We start from the raw sequence: 14994 nt of genomic DNA on the forward strand, positions 1-14994 counted from the left end.
TGTAAATTTAAGTTTCCATGTCAAACGACATGAAACAGTTATTTCTGGATGCGCAATTGTTCGCTGAGTTTGGTAACAATGTGTTTTTGTAAACCACGTGATGATTTAAGTCATTTAATCTTTACAGAATATGTCAGCGAGGCTAAAAGAGCAATATTTTTATGTTTAGTAAACTGACGTTTCTAAATGTTACTGCTTTTATTTCATTAGTTCTGACGAGGACAGCTGAGTGATGTTGTTGGTGAGCTTGGATTAAATCATCTCTAAACAAAGAACTTGTCCTCGTGGTGACTGACTTGGGGAGTGGAGGTCAGTGAGCCCATTGTCTCTGCTGGTCCGACTCCAACTACAAAGCCGGCCCGCTCGCCCCCTCCTGAGTCTGAGAGGAGATCCAGAGTAAGTCAGTTATAACTACACTGGTTGCTTAACTTCATCATTTTCTACAGGGTCTCTCTCTCTTAGCTCATTTTGGTTTGATTTCTGCCTTCTGTTTAGCCTCTCTGTTTGTCTGCCTCAGGAACTTAATGGTTTATCATTTGAGTTCAACTCTCTGTTTCCCTTCATATGAAGGTGATGTCTGTGGAGTGATCATGACTTCATTAAAAATCCTCTGTTTTCCTTTTCCACTTCTCTTTCATATTCTTTCTGACGTCTGTTCTTGTGTAAGCTGCTAACTCTTGTGATGGACATTTCTTTATTTTATGTGTTGATCATATGTTTTGACAATATCACTTTAGTAATATCTATAGTACATTTTGTGCGACTTTGTTCTACATATAGGAAAACATCAAATATGTATTTCACAGGTTATTCCACACACAGATGGGTATTGTGAGTGAGTTGGACTGACACTCCCAGGCACCATGAGACATGAGGCAGTAGAGGTGGGAATCACCATACAACTCACGATACGATATTATTGCAATTTTTTAAAAATATTTTGCGATATTCAGATTCTGTCCATAAAGGTAAACTTTATCAATATTCATTTTATCTAATATCAAAGTCTCGCACTCAGTCTTTCTCTCATTTCAGTTTTATTGTTGACAAACTGAACGGTTTGTATTACAGTCTAGTCCAACTTAACTGAATGCAACCATCTGGTACAATTATAGCTATTCTGAACTATGCAATTTATGAAAACTATGCAGCCCCTTCAGCAACTGAAGAATTTGAAAGTAAATTAAAACAAAATCTAATTTTACATTAAATAAAAAAGTTTTAAACTTAATTAAAATAAAACATGTCTTAAATTAAAATAAGTAAACTGTCATGTTTATTGCTGCCAAAAAAAAAGTTAAACACATTTGGACAGTGAAGGAATGTCAGGATTCTTGCTCAGAAAAAGGATCAACATGAAGTCAGATCATGTTCCAGTCCACGAAAAAATTGTTTGTAACAAAATATCGATTTCTGCTTTCCCTGTATCGATACATTATTAGCAAACAAAATATCACGATACTACACAGTATCGATTTTTTCCCCCACCCCTATTAGGCAGATAGTGAGACTCCTTATCTCCAGGGAGGAGGTGTTGAGATGAAAATATTTGAAGTGCCTCAATTCTATGCTGTATATGAACTAAAATGCCATATAACCATATAGTGCAGTATTAAGTGGACATGGCCCTGAAAAATAAAGACATTAGACTACGTGTCCTTGGGGGGTAGAAAGCTGTAGACCAGCGGTCCCCAACCTTTTTTGCACCACGGACCGGTTTATGTCTGACAATATTTTGACGGACGGCTTTGTGAGGTAAGAGGGGGCACTTGTGGATGAGCTGAAGGTATAGACCTGATGTCACTGTTTGGGTTCTTTGTCATTACAGGAGAAAGAAGTGAAAGCAGGCCCAAACCTCAGCACATGGATGACATCAACCAAAAACATCCAGCACCAGAAAGTAAAGATGAGCCAGCGGCGATCCCTGTGGAAAAGACTTTTCCTGCTATGAAGCAGATCAGAAGACGCAAGCACGCCAACAGGGAGGAGAGAAGCTTGAGCTGTGATCAGTGTGGAAAGTCTTTTACTCAGAAAGGTCACTTGAAATCACATCAGCTGATCCACACTGGTGTGAAACCATTCAGCTGTGATCAATGTGGGAAGACCTTTACTCTTAGATGGAGCTTAAAATTACATCAGGTCATCCACACTGGATTTAAAGCTTTCAACTGTGATCAGTGTGAAAAGTCTTTTACTCTGAGATGCACCTTAAAAAGACATCAGCTGATCCACACCGGTGTGAAGCCATTCAGCTGTGATCAATGTGGAAAGACCTTTAGTCTAAGATGCAACTTAAAAAAACATCAGCTACTCCACACCGGTGTGAAACCATTCAGCTGTGATCAGTGTGGGATGTCTTTTACTCGAAAAGGTCACTTAAAGAGACATTATATGATCCATGTTGGAGGTAAATCATTTATCTGTGATCTGTGTGGAAAGTCTTTTACGGATAGAGATCACTTAGAGAGACATCAGGGCATCCACAGTGAAGTTAAACCTTTCACCTGTGATCAATGTGGAAATTCTTTTACTCAGAAGAGCAACTTAAAAGCACATCAGCTCATCCACAGTGGATATAAACCGTTTGGCTGTGATCAGTGTGGAAAGGCTTTTACTCAGAAGAGCAACTTAAAAGCACATCAGCTCATCCACAGTGGATATAAACCGTTTGGCTGTGATCAGTGTGGAAAGGCTTTTACGTCTATGACTGGCTTAAACTCACATCAGCTCATCCACTCTCGAGTTAAATCATTTGTATGTGGTGACTGTGGAAAGGCTTTTACTCGTATGACTAGCTTAAAATCACATCAGCGCACCCACTCTCGAGTTAAATCATTTGTATGTGATCAGTGTGGAAAGGCTTTCATCCATTACAAAAGTCTATTGAGCCATCAAAAGACCCACAAAGTGTCCTCCTGTGAGAAAAGTGGCAGACCAATGGGACATTACCCTGACAGGGTTCATTTGAACACAGTGGGAGAAACGGGGGTTCTGAACAAAAGTTCTTCTGGATGCTGCGTCAAACTTAAAAAGCTTGAGATCAGGCTTCACAGAATTCAGCTTTAATTTCCTGAGAAAGTCAGAGCTTCACTGTCTTTGTAGATCTAGTGAAAACATGAAAGGGTGCAAAAAGAGGCACTGTGGTACTGCATGATGAAGTCAGAAGTGACAGAGAAGTATGTGAGCGTGGTTCAGGACATATTTGTGTGGTAGCAGTGACTACCACACATACTTGGGTTGAAGGTGGGGGGAGGATTACATCAATTCTGAGCCCCTTCTTCCTTTTTCAAAGAGAGGGCAATACTCAGGAAAGGATGATGACAATAGAGCTGCAAGACAGGATGGAAAGAAAAAGAGTTTAAGAGAAGATCATGAATGTTGTGAAGTGATCGAGCCGCGATTACAAATCTTAGCTTATGGAGTTAGTTATCCCAACACAAGTTTAGCGAGTTTAACTTCACTGGCTGTGTCCACAAACAGCATGCAGAGCAAACATTACTCCCATCATCTGATCACAAGAAAAGCAAAATGTCAGAAGAGTTCACCTTCTGGGTCAAACTGTCAGACCTGTTACTGTTTATTTGGCTGTTCATCGTGAGGTAATTATCAGTGTCAGTGCTGCGCCACTTCTGTTGTAACTCACAGGAAATGTGTTTTAAATGGGCTCTATTGTCACAAAACACGGAGTGTACAGGTAACAGAACCCCAAAAGCATACTCAGTACACCCAAGCTCAGAACTATGTACAAGTTTTATATAACTGAGGAATCTTCTAACACAGCTAAGGGAACCAAAATTATATTTAAATGTTCATTTGCTATTTCATCTAGGGTTTGAGAGTAACGAAATTTCTATTCTCTGTATGTCCTGTACATGTGGCAGAATTGACAAATAAAGTTGACTTTGACTTTGAAAAAGTAAGGCTCATGCCGCGGGGGACGAGGTAATGTGTAAAGTTTTCAGTGGTCTGTGTTTTCTTACAGGATGTGAGTGTGTTTTGCTCCATGAAGAGACAAACCTACATTCTTTTTTTTATGTTGCAATAAAAATATTTTTATTGCAAGTCATAAATGTGTGTCATTTATGATAAAACTGACTTGCTGTCCCTTTGTTCCCGTGTACCTAAGTAATTGTGGGTAATATCTTGATGCATGCTCAATCATCCAGGTAAGGAAATCCCAGAAGTTGATTCTGTTCATCCATGCATAATGAATAATGAAGGCTGTTAATCATTAGCATGCAAAGTGTCATGACCACTGATCACTAAATCCACTATTGGAGTGTACATTGTCCGCTCCATTCATAGCTGAATGCATCACATTTACTTCTCCACATTTTGTACCAGAAGATTCACCAGCCTTTAGAAGACAGTGGTCCCGAACCAGAAATGGTAAAGTCGCTGTGTATAAGAGCAAGAATATTTTATACAGTGGCTTGCAAAAGTATTCGGCCCCCTTGAACTTTTCCACATCTTGTCACATTACAGCCACAAACATGAATCAATTTGATTGGAATCCCCCTTCCCCCGCCACACACACATAAAACATATTAACATAAAAGTGTTGTCGGAACCATACTGAATTTCCCCAAAAACACACACACACACATATGAAGAGAGAGAGAGTATACATAGTATGCAAACGGCTACCAAACAGCCATCATAATTCGTCATACAATGAGAACAGGACAAATCAACAACTGACACTGACTAATTAATATTAAAATCTGTAACATAACATATTGTTTTGAGTTTAGTCCGTTACTGTTACTATTTTTACCATTTCTTCTTGGAGCAACTGTAACCCACATTATTTCCTTAGGGATTAATAAAGTATTCTGACTCTGATTGTTTCAGGATGAGCTGCCATTATCCAATCACACGTCTGCTTACCTGTATCTTTTGCTCGTTTCTCCTCCTCTTCTTTTGAATGAATGAATGAATGAATGAATGAATGCTTTATTGGCCATATGCAGGTTGCCCCACAGAGGAATAGGACCCCCCCCCCCCCCCCCCCCCCGACTTACACACACAACAACAAGACAACACAAGGGAATACAGTCGGAGACCGGCAGCGTTGAGAGAATAACACTGAAAAAATTACACAACATTGGGAAAAGTACAAGAGGAAAAAAAGAGACCTCTTCACACGCTGGGCAACCTATGGGAGGACAGCATGAGAACAGGAAACAAAAAAACTCCTCTGCACAGAGAGCACATTAATGTCCACATCACAACATCAGAGCACATGACAAGCCACAGGGGATGGATAGGGGGGTGGGGGGTGATTCGAAGGAACACAGCAGTCGTCCTGCACCATGCTATCATTTCAGCGCGGCACGCAGACCCGCTGCCTTCCCCCGCAGGAACAAGCATCGAAGGCGTTTGGAAGGGAGGGGGATGAGTGCGTGCTTATCAGTGTAAGTGTATGTGTGTGCGTGTCCATAGTTCAGCTGAGACAGTGTCCTTCGCTGTATCAGGCTAAGTAAACAGTCCTCCAGCCGATCCAGGTGTCCTTCATGGGATGGGAAGAATAGTCATCACACAGTCGTTATCAGGGAGTTGTTTTGGTGGGCTCCAGCCTTGGGCCTAGCAGCTGGCGCCGTGGTGTCCAAATGTTGAATATTGTTGATTTCTCCTTTATGCGAGCAGCGAATTTAGCACTCTGACACTGGGGCCTCGATTTCCCGTTGGAGCGCTGCGAGCCTCCCCATGATGGTATCAAGCTTCTGTTCCGTGGTGTTGTCATTCTTTTGGTTCTGAGACCCCACAGCTGCAGTGAGCCGTTCCGCGATGTTATCCAACTTTCGCTCAAGGGTGTTATTGTGAGCAGGCCCCTCTCTGATGTACCCCATCATACGCTCAATGGTGTTAGTTTGAGTCTTCACGGCAGCTGTAAGCGTCTCCAAGGTGTTAACCATGCTGCGTTCGGTGTGGGAGGCCGCGCCTCGTCCCATCGCTTCAATTCCAGCGGTCAGCTTAGGGGGAGTTTGAACAGCTGGTTCCGCTCTCTTATTTCTCCGATAAGTCAGGGCCAAGCCAGCTCCGATCAGCAAGAACCCTGTTATCATGGCAAGAACCCTGTTATCACCCTTTTCTATTTTTTCTAAACTGAGCACCTGATGGCTTTGAACTTTTCTTGTACATCTTCCATTGGTTTTAATTTTGCACTCCAGTATGAACACCCATCCCTCAACTCGAGGATCACCACAACATAACCTAACAGACCTACACCTTAGTTCACAGATTCCCTTTGTGTAGGTTTTATTTCTGGGATTTCACACAACCCAGGATTCAAATCATGAATACATAATGGGCTTGGATTTACATCATTATGAATGAAATGTGCTCTATCTGGAAGCAGCCGGCCCCGCCCCTTTCGACAGGTTGTGTGTGAGACTTTAAATCATCAAACTGTAAATTATACATTTTAAATTGTTATTGATCCTTTACCCCGAGTCCTAATGTGTATATTTATTTTCTTACTCTTCTTATATTTATTGTTTGTTTACTTGCACTGCTGTAACTGGAGCCTCGTCGTCTCGTCTCTCTGGACTGTAAGTAGCGGAGATGACAATAAAGTTTACTTTGACTTCAGCAGCGAGCAGGAGCACCGAGGAAAAACATGGGTGCAAATTATAAGTCTGTATCATGATGTCTGGTGTTTTCGTGTTTGTTGATTTGTTTTTATTTTGTTTTTATTTTGCGAGTCGGTTATTAGATGCTGCTCCAGCCGGTCAGAGAATCCCCCGCCGCCCCGCCCTCTCCTTTCTGTGCCGCAAGCAGCAGGCGCACCTCGCAAACGGAGGGCGCCCTTACTCCCAGCAAATGGGCGATAGAAAAACGATTGGTGCCCATGCCATTCCCAATATGCGCTGGCTGATGTTGGAGCAGCATGAGTACGAGCAATTATTTATTTATTTTTGCCGATGCCCACTAGGGCAACCGCCCGTATCAAAAACCGCTACTGGTTACAGTGATGGTTCATGCACTTCATATAAAAGCAGACCAAACAGATGTGCAGGTGACTTCGGGTCACTTCAGACAGGGTCAGTGAATGTCTCATTCAAAAAAACTGTGGGGAATGAAATGGGATAGTCCTTAATTAATACGTTTAAGCCTCTGGAAATAGGGACTGTGTTTGAAGTAAATTAAACATCTGCACTTGATTGGAAATCCGCTGTGGTTTTGTACAGAGGCTAAACTGGTGTATGTGTTCATAATTTGTAAACTGAAGATAATTAATCTCAGAAATCATGACACAATATGGAGCCCGCATAAGCTGCATTTACTAGCATCAGGAATACCCGTCCTGTAGTAACTCAGTATCAGATCGATACTGTTGCGACTTTCATCCATAAATAAAGCCGCGGCCGGCTGAGTTGGTTGTGTCCCTGTGACGCGCCTCCAATAATCCATATGAGTCGGACTTGTACTTTGCGCATTTATTTTAAGAACAAAACAAAAACAAACGTTTGCGCTTTCAATCAATTTACAAATAGCGCATGGATTAACTGGTGTGCCAAAAAATGACGCTCAACAGAAAAGTTTGCCCACATCCACTCACCCAACACACCTGCATTAGGTAAATAGACTGTGACCACACCCACATGCCATCACCTAAGACGCAGGTAAAGCTATACACCTGTTCCACCGTAACAAATAAGCAAAACATAAACATTGACTTTGGCTCTTACAGATACCAAAGCTGTTACGACTCTGCTAATCACAGTTCAATCAAGTTCACTTCTCCATCCCTGAGGGATCCTCTTGGTCATACCGTATTTTAATAAGAAGAATCGGATTTGATATTCTCCGCATGCTCATTGGACAGGAGCCTGTCAATCACAAATTATTAGCCAATGAGCAAGCCGTTTCACAGCCAGATCCGTGCTTCCAAAGTTACGTGGGTTTTCTATCACCAAGATGGCGACCGCGGAAACGCTCGTCCCGATGCTTTCAAACGGCTTCAGAAAACAGCGCGTGGTGTCACCTGTAGCTACGATCGCACCTGACAACCGCGTGAAACACGTGGGTCTCTGCTCCCTGATCTGTTTCCTGTGTTTGGAAAGAGTTGCAGCTTCATCGCGGAGTTTCTCTCGGTTTGTGGGCTCATCTAAAGGTAAGCACCGAGCTAACTTTACTGTGAGTTCAGTTCATGTTGAGTTTAGCTCCTGAATGAGGTCTTCTGCTGCTCTCCTCAGTGTCTGTTCATAGTTTATTGTGAACACGTTGAGAGAAGAGTGAGAGAGTGTTTGGAGAAAAACACCAACTAATCATTAGCTCAGCATGCTGGGAGAAGTTGGAGCAGAAAAGTCTTTTCATTGTCCCTGCAGCTGTTTTTCTGCCTGCACCAAACCTCTACAGCCTCATTTCTATTTGAAGTGATAACAGGAAATGGATGAGAGCGATCTGCTGCAGTATCAGGGTCACAATAAACTTTATTGTCCAGCTGCTGTGGATGAACACATGAGAGGAAGTGAACTCCTAAAATGATCTGCAGACAGCAGTGAGAGTGATGAGGAGAGAATAGAGATACCAGTAACAACACATAAGACAAAACACAAACTGCAGGAGACAAAAAGAAAGACATGCACCGGTGACTGCGGTCTGTGTGTTGAGGCCAGGAGAAAATTAGGCTTAAGCTGAAATTGGGGAACTCGGCTATCTATACTCCAGAAGCCAGGGAGGTTGTTTGCAGGGGAGTTACTAAATTTTTAAAACCCAACTTGGAAATATCACATTTTTACTTGATAGCAGCAGGTGTTAAAATTATTGGTCATATTTTGTGGCAGGATGCCTAAATAACATTAAATGTTTAAATGTGTCCATTTTAAAGTTTGAGAGCTCTACTGGACAGCTGTGAGGTTACAAATGAAGAGCGTGTTATGTGCAACAATGTAGCAATTTTACTGTTACACTTTGATTCTCTTTACAGACTTGTCATCTGCATTGTATCACCGTCTGATAAGGTCGCTTATTAGAGTATTGTGCACTCATAGGGGTCATTTTGATGCCCGATATGCCTGTTTTTGTGAGCATGTACAGAGCTAGGAGTAAAAGCCCAGCTTAAGAGGAAGCTGATATTCACTGTTTCTATGTAGCTAGCTACATAAATCTGGTTAATGTTTGCAAACATGCTGTCTTTTAGGCTATATCAGAATCAGAAAGACTTTATTTATCCCCAAGGAGCAATTAATAAAGCCTCACATAGAAGCTGCAACTCCACTGAGCATGTGCATGTGTTTGTGCATGTCCGCCAGACTCAGGGAGATGCACCAATGTGCTATGGGAGGGGTGAGATGGGACAGAAGACACACCGAGTTTAATAATAACAAAGAACGCAGCAGTGACACATTAACACATGTGGATTAAAAAAAGAGGTGTGTGAAGACGTGCTCATTGCATCATGGGAAGGCCTTAGCAGCATGAGCCTGTTGCAGCATAACTAATGAAGCATTCAGGGTCACTTGATCCAACATTAACTATAAGTTTTATTAAACAGGAGAATTTTAAGTAAGTTTTTTGTTATTCGAGTTTTTATTCGGGAAATACAGGCATGAATGCACTTTTGGCTCATCATTTCATCATTTTAAAGTAACAAAACCGAGAAGGAAAGAAAAATGTCTGGGCCTTGTCGTACAATGGGTACACTAAAGTTTGACTTTGCAAAAAACTGTGTTTCAGGCTAAAAAGTTCTGTGGTTCAAAAAACCTATGAAAAGCACTTTTTTATACTTGTGTTAGGTTTTGTATAGAAATGACACAAAATTCAATCTCGGGCTAAATGTGATGTAAAAAGTTTACACTGACATCCATCTTGATCAAAGATGAGTGTTGTGAAGCTTATCTCAAAAGTAGAATCTGCCTACCAAATCCAAACTGGGAGCTAGTTCTGCAGCAGAGAGGGGCAACAGGAGGTTGAAAGCTGAAGTCTCTGCCTCCCATTCTACTTTCAAATATCATAAGAACGGCAAGTAAACCTGCAGCAAAGTGGTCTGCAGTGAAAACATGGTATTTTGAGGTCATTAAGATGGGGCCGGATTATTCAAGACCTTGTATGTGAGGAGGAAGATTTAAAATTCACTTCTCGATTTAACAGAGAGTCAATGAAGGGACGCCAGTGTAGTATTCTCTCTCTTTGTAGTCCCTCTCAGTAGTCTCGTTGTCTAATAAAAATCTGTTCTTTGTCCCAGCTGATCAGCAGGAGGAGAAGAGTCTGACGGAGCAGCAGAGAAAGATTTTCAGCTATTTGGTCTCAGCTGACTCACTACAAAGGAAACAATGAGTTTCGCAGAAAAGGTGAGAAAAATATCAGTTTCTCTGTTGTTGAATCTGGGTGCACTTCATCGGCTCTCAAATCTAAACTGGGAGCTGGTTCCACATCGGCTGCTGTGTGTTAGCCCCAGGCTACACATTCATACCTATACAAACAAGAATCAAGTTAATAGATGAAATAAGAAGATCACACATTAACAGGACACTAAAATAGCAGATTAAGAAAATTGAAATTCATATTAAACCCCCAAATTTTAAATGTAATAATTTCCCATTTAAACATAATCTGATCTACAAACATCTCAGAGTGACAGCCCTGGTCTTTATGAGAAATATTGTGAAGTCTTTAAAGCTCCCATTTCGACAATATCATAGGATTAAAACAGTGGAGTGCCACCCAACAACTCTCAGCTGATCAGCAGTGAAATATGACTAGAAGTAGAGAAAATAAACAGGATAGTAGCTGGATACGTTTTCATGGTCCAGTATTGTTCTGATTTTCTTTTTCCCCTCCCTCTGGCAGTCAGGTAATTTTCTGGGTATTGAGATTGAGTTTGTAGCATCGTGATAATCCTGCTTTAATCAGCTTCACTCTACTAATTACTGCTTGTTCTGGGTGGGGATGAGAAACATAAGAGAGATGATATTTACCACTTTTAGTTGCTTCTTTGTCATAAGGGGTCTGGTATAGTTTTAATTAATATCTCAATCTAAACACTAGGTATAGCCATTTACAGATATTCTAATGGTTAAGTTATGGAAAAATGAATAATTGATAGTAAAGTATGCTCCTGTCACCAGAAGGTTGGGGTAATCCACAAGGTATTTGGCAACTGCCATGATTCAACATCAGGTTTAAAGCTCGTGTTAATGGAGGAAGTTTGAAGGTTGAGTTTGTTCCACGACTGCATTTCACTCACTGCCTCTGTTTGTATCTCTGTCACTGCAGGACCAACATGGAGCGAGAAGTCAGCGCTCTCAGGAGGCCGACAAACCTCACAGAAGAAAGAGAGACAAAACATACACCTGTGACGATTGTGGGAAAGGTTTTACCTGGAAGGTCTCATTAAAAAAACATCAAGTCATTCACACTGGAGAGAGACCGTTTAGCTGTGACTTGTGTGGAAAGTCTTTTAGACAGCCTGGAAGTTTAAAAAGACACCAGCTCATTCATAGTGGAGTTAAAGAACATACTTGCAATCAGTGTGGGAAGTGTTTCTCTCGGAAAGAAGGGTTGGAAGAGCACAAACGTATCCACAGTGGCGTTAAACAGTACAGCTGTGATCAGTGTGGTAAAGTCTTTGCTCACCGTAGCGGCTTATGGACTCATCAAGTTGCCCACTCTGGAATTAAGGCATACAGCTGTGAGGTTTGTGGAAAAACCTTCAGCCAAGTAGGGCACCGAAATGCACACCTACGCATTCACACCAAAGAGGATGTGTACTACTGTGAACAGTGTGGAAAAGTGTTTATGACAAACAGAGACTTAAAAATCCACAAATTCACTCACACTGGAGAGAGACCTTATAAATGTGACGTGTGCGATAAGGCTTTTAAAGATCCAAGTTCCCTCAAAGCGCACCAACAGATCCACACCAGGAAGAAACTCTACAAGTGCAGTTACTGCGAGGTATGTGTTTACATTTTTATCTTGTAATTTTAGTGTTTGAACAACTCTGCTTATTAAATTTTGTTACAATATTAGCAACTATGCTGTATGTACAGGAGATTCATCACATTTCAATATCATTTTTTGTTTTGTTTCTTTCATGATTAGGTCAACAAAACAAACCTTTATGTAACTATATTATTTAATGGCACTTTCATGGTATTAAAAGATTATTTCTGTAAAAATGTGGCTGTATGTGAGTTTACAGTTACTCATTTTCTGTCTGGTCTACATAGAATAAAAAGAATTGTAGTGTCATTATAAAGATATAAGACTTAAAAATCAACCACAACTAAATAGTCTACTCTCAAGTAGGCTGTTTGCCTGTGATGCCACTGCTGGTTGTTAACATTAATGTTTTCATAACACTTCCATTACAGCTGGTAAGTGGGCCTTAGAAACTGTCCACACCTAAACTTTTGAGGCACAAATTCTTCTGTCTCCGTTCAAAACACATTTTAGTTATCTTTGACGCACCTGAGGGATTTACTATGAGGGAATTTCAACCACTGTCAGAGATCAAGTTTTGAAACAATATTAAGATGCTCAAACTGAAAAACATTAAACATGAATATATAAAATATAACTATTTACAGAGAGACAGGAATAAAAAGGACCCAGCTTAAAGTGGAAGAGCCTCAGGGAGAAGGAGGAGAAAAATAAGAACATTGTTTCTGCCCTGGAGGCTCCTGATTGGTTTTCGCGGCGCGACTTGACGCTGGAGTTCAGATTTTTCCAACTCAAGCGGTAGACGCAATAAGCGGGAATGCACAAAATGCACCACACAAACTGCAGTGCGTATTTTACTTCGCGCTTCAAACGCATCAGCCAGGCTTCTTTTTGCGCGAATCAGGCAGAAAAGTGTTTTTTGCGATGCAAATCTGTCGCGCTTCATCACGCTCCTCCATTGACTTTACATGTTAACCTGAAGCTCTGGTCGCTTCTAATGCGTTCGGTGTGAACGCATTAGTTGAAAGTACATGAGTGTTATTGTTGTATTCTTTTTGGTATACCTACAATAACTATATTTTACTTTTTAGTTATCACTGACATAGTAAAATGTAACTGGACATTGGCAGAGATTCTCTTAATTTCAGGCAACCTTCAGGAAAAAAGATTTTGAAGAAATTCCCTGACTCTGACTGTGTTTGTGTCTTTGTTTAGAAGCAGAGCGACACAGATGGATCCAGTTCTCAACCCTGTCATCACTGTGGTGGTGGGAAAGCGTTTCATTGTGACATTTGTGGAAAAACTTTCAATTGGCAAAGGAGCCCAAAAATACATCTACGTAGACACACTGGACACAAACTCAAGTACTGCAAAGAATGTGGGAAAGGCTTCCCCACAGCAGGCGAATTAAAGCGCCATGAACTCATTCACAGTAGCATTAAAACGAACCTCTGTGACCAGTGTGGGTCATCCTTCACCACTGCAGGTGAGCTTAAAGCTCATAAACGAGTCCACACAGGAGAGAAACCATACAAGTGCAGACACTGTGACAGAAGCTTCTCTCGTGCAAATACTCGTAATGATCATGAACGTACACACATTGAAGGAAACTTCAGCTGTGACCAGTGTGACAAGAGCTTCAAGAATCTCAGTTCATACTCCAAACACAAACGATCGCACTCTGCAAATAAGCTATTTCAGTGTGACCAATGTGCAAAACCGTTCACTTCATTATCTGCTCTGACCAAACATTTGCATGATCATGCAGGACTAAAATCTTTGCTGCCATTGGATCACAACAAATCTGAACAGACAGAAAGAACCTCTTCCTGATCAGGCTCCACATAGTTCTGACTGTTTACCCCTGTAAAGAGTCAGCTAATGTCACACCTGGTTCTTATGACATAGCTATGACTTTTGGACTGGCAGTGATACTCTTTGTATTTAATAAGTGGCAACCATTGAAAACTACAGACATTCACCACCAACAGGAGGTGCCATATGGGTTTAGTGCTATTTGGACCAGGTGGTAGTCAGAGGCCCTGGCGTTCTGAGCTGTGGCATACATGACTAACCATGGGACCAGTATAATTTTAAATTTGAACTAGACCTGGGCTGTACTTCTGTGTAATACTTATTTACAGTGGTGGCCCGCAGAAGTAAAAGCCTTTGTCCCAACAATCAGTTTACTCCCTTCGAGCAAGTGCTTTGGCCACAGTGGGAAGGAAAAAGTCCCTTTTATGAAGGGAGCTGGGATGAAGAAGAGACATAAACATGCTGTGGAAGAGAACCAAAGATTAATGAAAGTTTTTCATTTTAACATGGATGAGTTGCTCAGTGGAAACCAAATGTACCTACAAATAATCGAATCTAACCTGAACCTGAAGCCATTCGATATTTTATTTTGATAAATATGGCAGCACTGAGACTCATTTCCTGACTCGTTTTTTTCAGTTAATTCAAATGATTTAATCTTTTAGTTTTGGTTTCTAATTTAGGTTCAGTTCGTTTCATGTAACCTTGCCCACATGTTAGTTTGTAGCTATATTTAATTAACTTTAAAGTTTGTCTTATTAAATGTTTCGGTGTGAAAAATAAAGAAATAATCGTATATTATCGTTACAGCCATTGGACCCATCCTACAATCCTACACTCAATCCTGCTTATGTTGGTGACTTTATTTCACTCAAGGTCACTTTAAATCACTCATACTGTAAACTGTAAAGCTGCTACGTTGGTCATTTTAAACCACTTCAAGGTCACTTTAAATCACAATTCTAAATTGTAAAGTTAGACTGAAATTAACCTTTTTTACCTCAAAGTGTATATTTACTCCCCTTACCTTAGTCTTATAGTGTATATTTATTCCTACTCTTCCTATATTAATTGTTGTTCTTTTTGCACTGAATGGAACTGGAGCCTCGTCGTCTCATCTCTATATACTGTACTGTATATAGCAGAGATGACAATAAAGTTTACTTTCGCTTTAAAACGAAAAACTATTTCAATGTCTTTTGCTCTATAAACGTCTCTCATGCAGTCTGGTTCGCCTCGAGGTCAATCCAAAATTCTCCATTGATTAGTGCATTGGGGCAGTAACTG

General features: G+C 40.9%; 2 protein-coding genes across 6 annotated transcripts in view; both read left to right on the top strand.

Moving 5' to 3' along the window:
• The window catches only part of LOC106676441 (uncharacterized), an 81889-nt gene extending 77827 nt beyond the window's left edge, over positions 1-4062 (top strand). For all 5 annotated transcript variants that reach the window (XR_013100192.1, XR_013100194.1, XR_013100193.1 and 2 more), the window contains exons 2-3: positions 211-396; positions 1829-4062. The gene's annotated coding sequence lies outside the window, so the exon portion shown is untranslated. The remainder of the gene's footprint in view (positions 1-210; positions 397-1828) is intronic.
• A 3717-nt stretch (positions 4063-7779) lies between these two features.
• On the top strand, positions 7780-14626 carry LOC112435292 (uncharacterized). The gene is made up of 4 exons (XM_024803654.2): positions 7780-8119; positions 10193-10298; positions 11224-11904; positions 13108-14626. Exons 2-4 carry the CDS (start codon positions 10281-10283, stop codon positions 13723-13725), a joined length of 1317 nt encoding a protein of 438 aa, XP_024659422.2. The 5' UTR covers positions 7780-8119; positions 10193-10280; the 3' UTR covers positions 13726-14626.
• The last annotated feature ends 368 nt before the right edge of the window (positions 14627-14994 follow it).

The sequence above is a fragment of the Maylandia zebra genome, linkage group LG9, assembly GCF_041146795.1.
Source record: "Maylandia zebra isolate NMK-2024a linkage group LG9, Mzebra_GT3a, whole genome shotgun sequence".
In the NCBI taxonomy this organism is placed as follows: domain Eukaryota; kingdom Metazoa; phylum Chordata; class Actinopteri; order Cichliformes; family Cichlidae; genus Maylandia; species Maylandia zebra.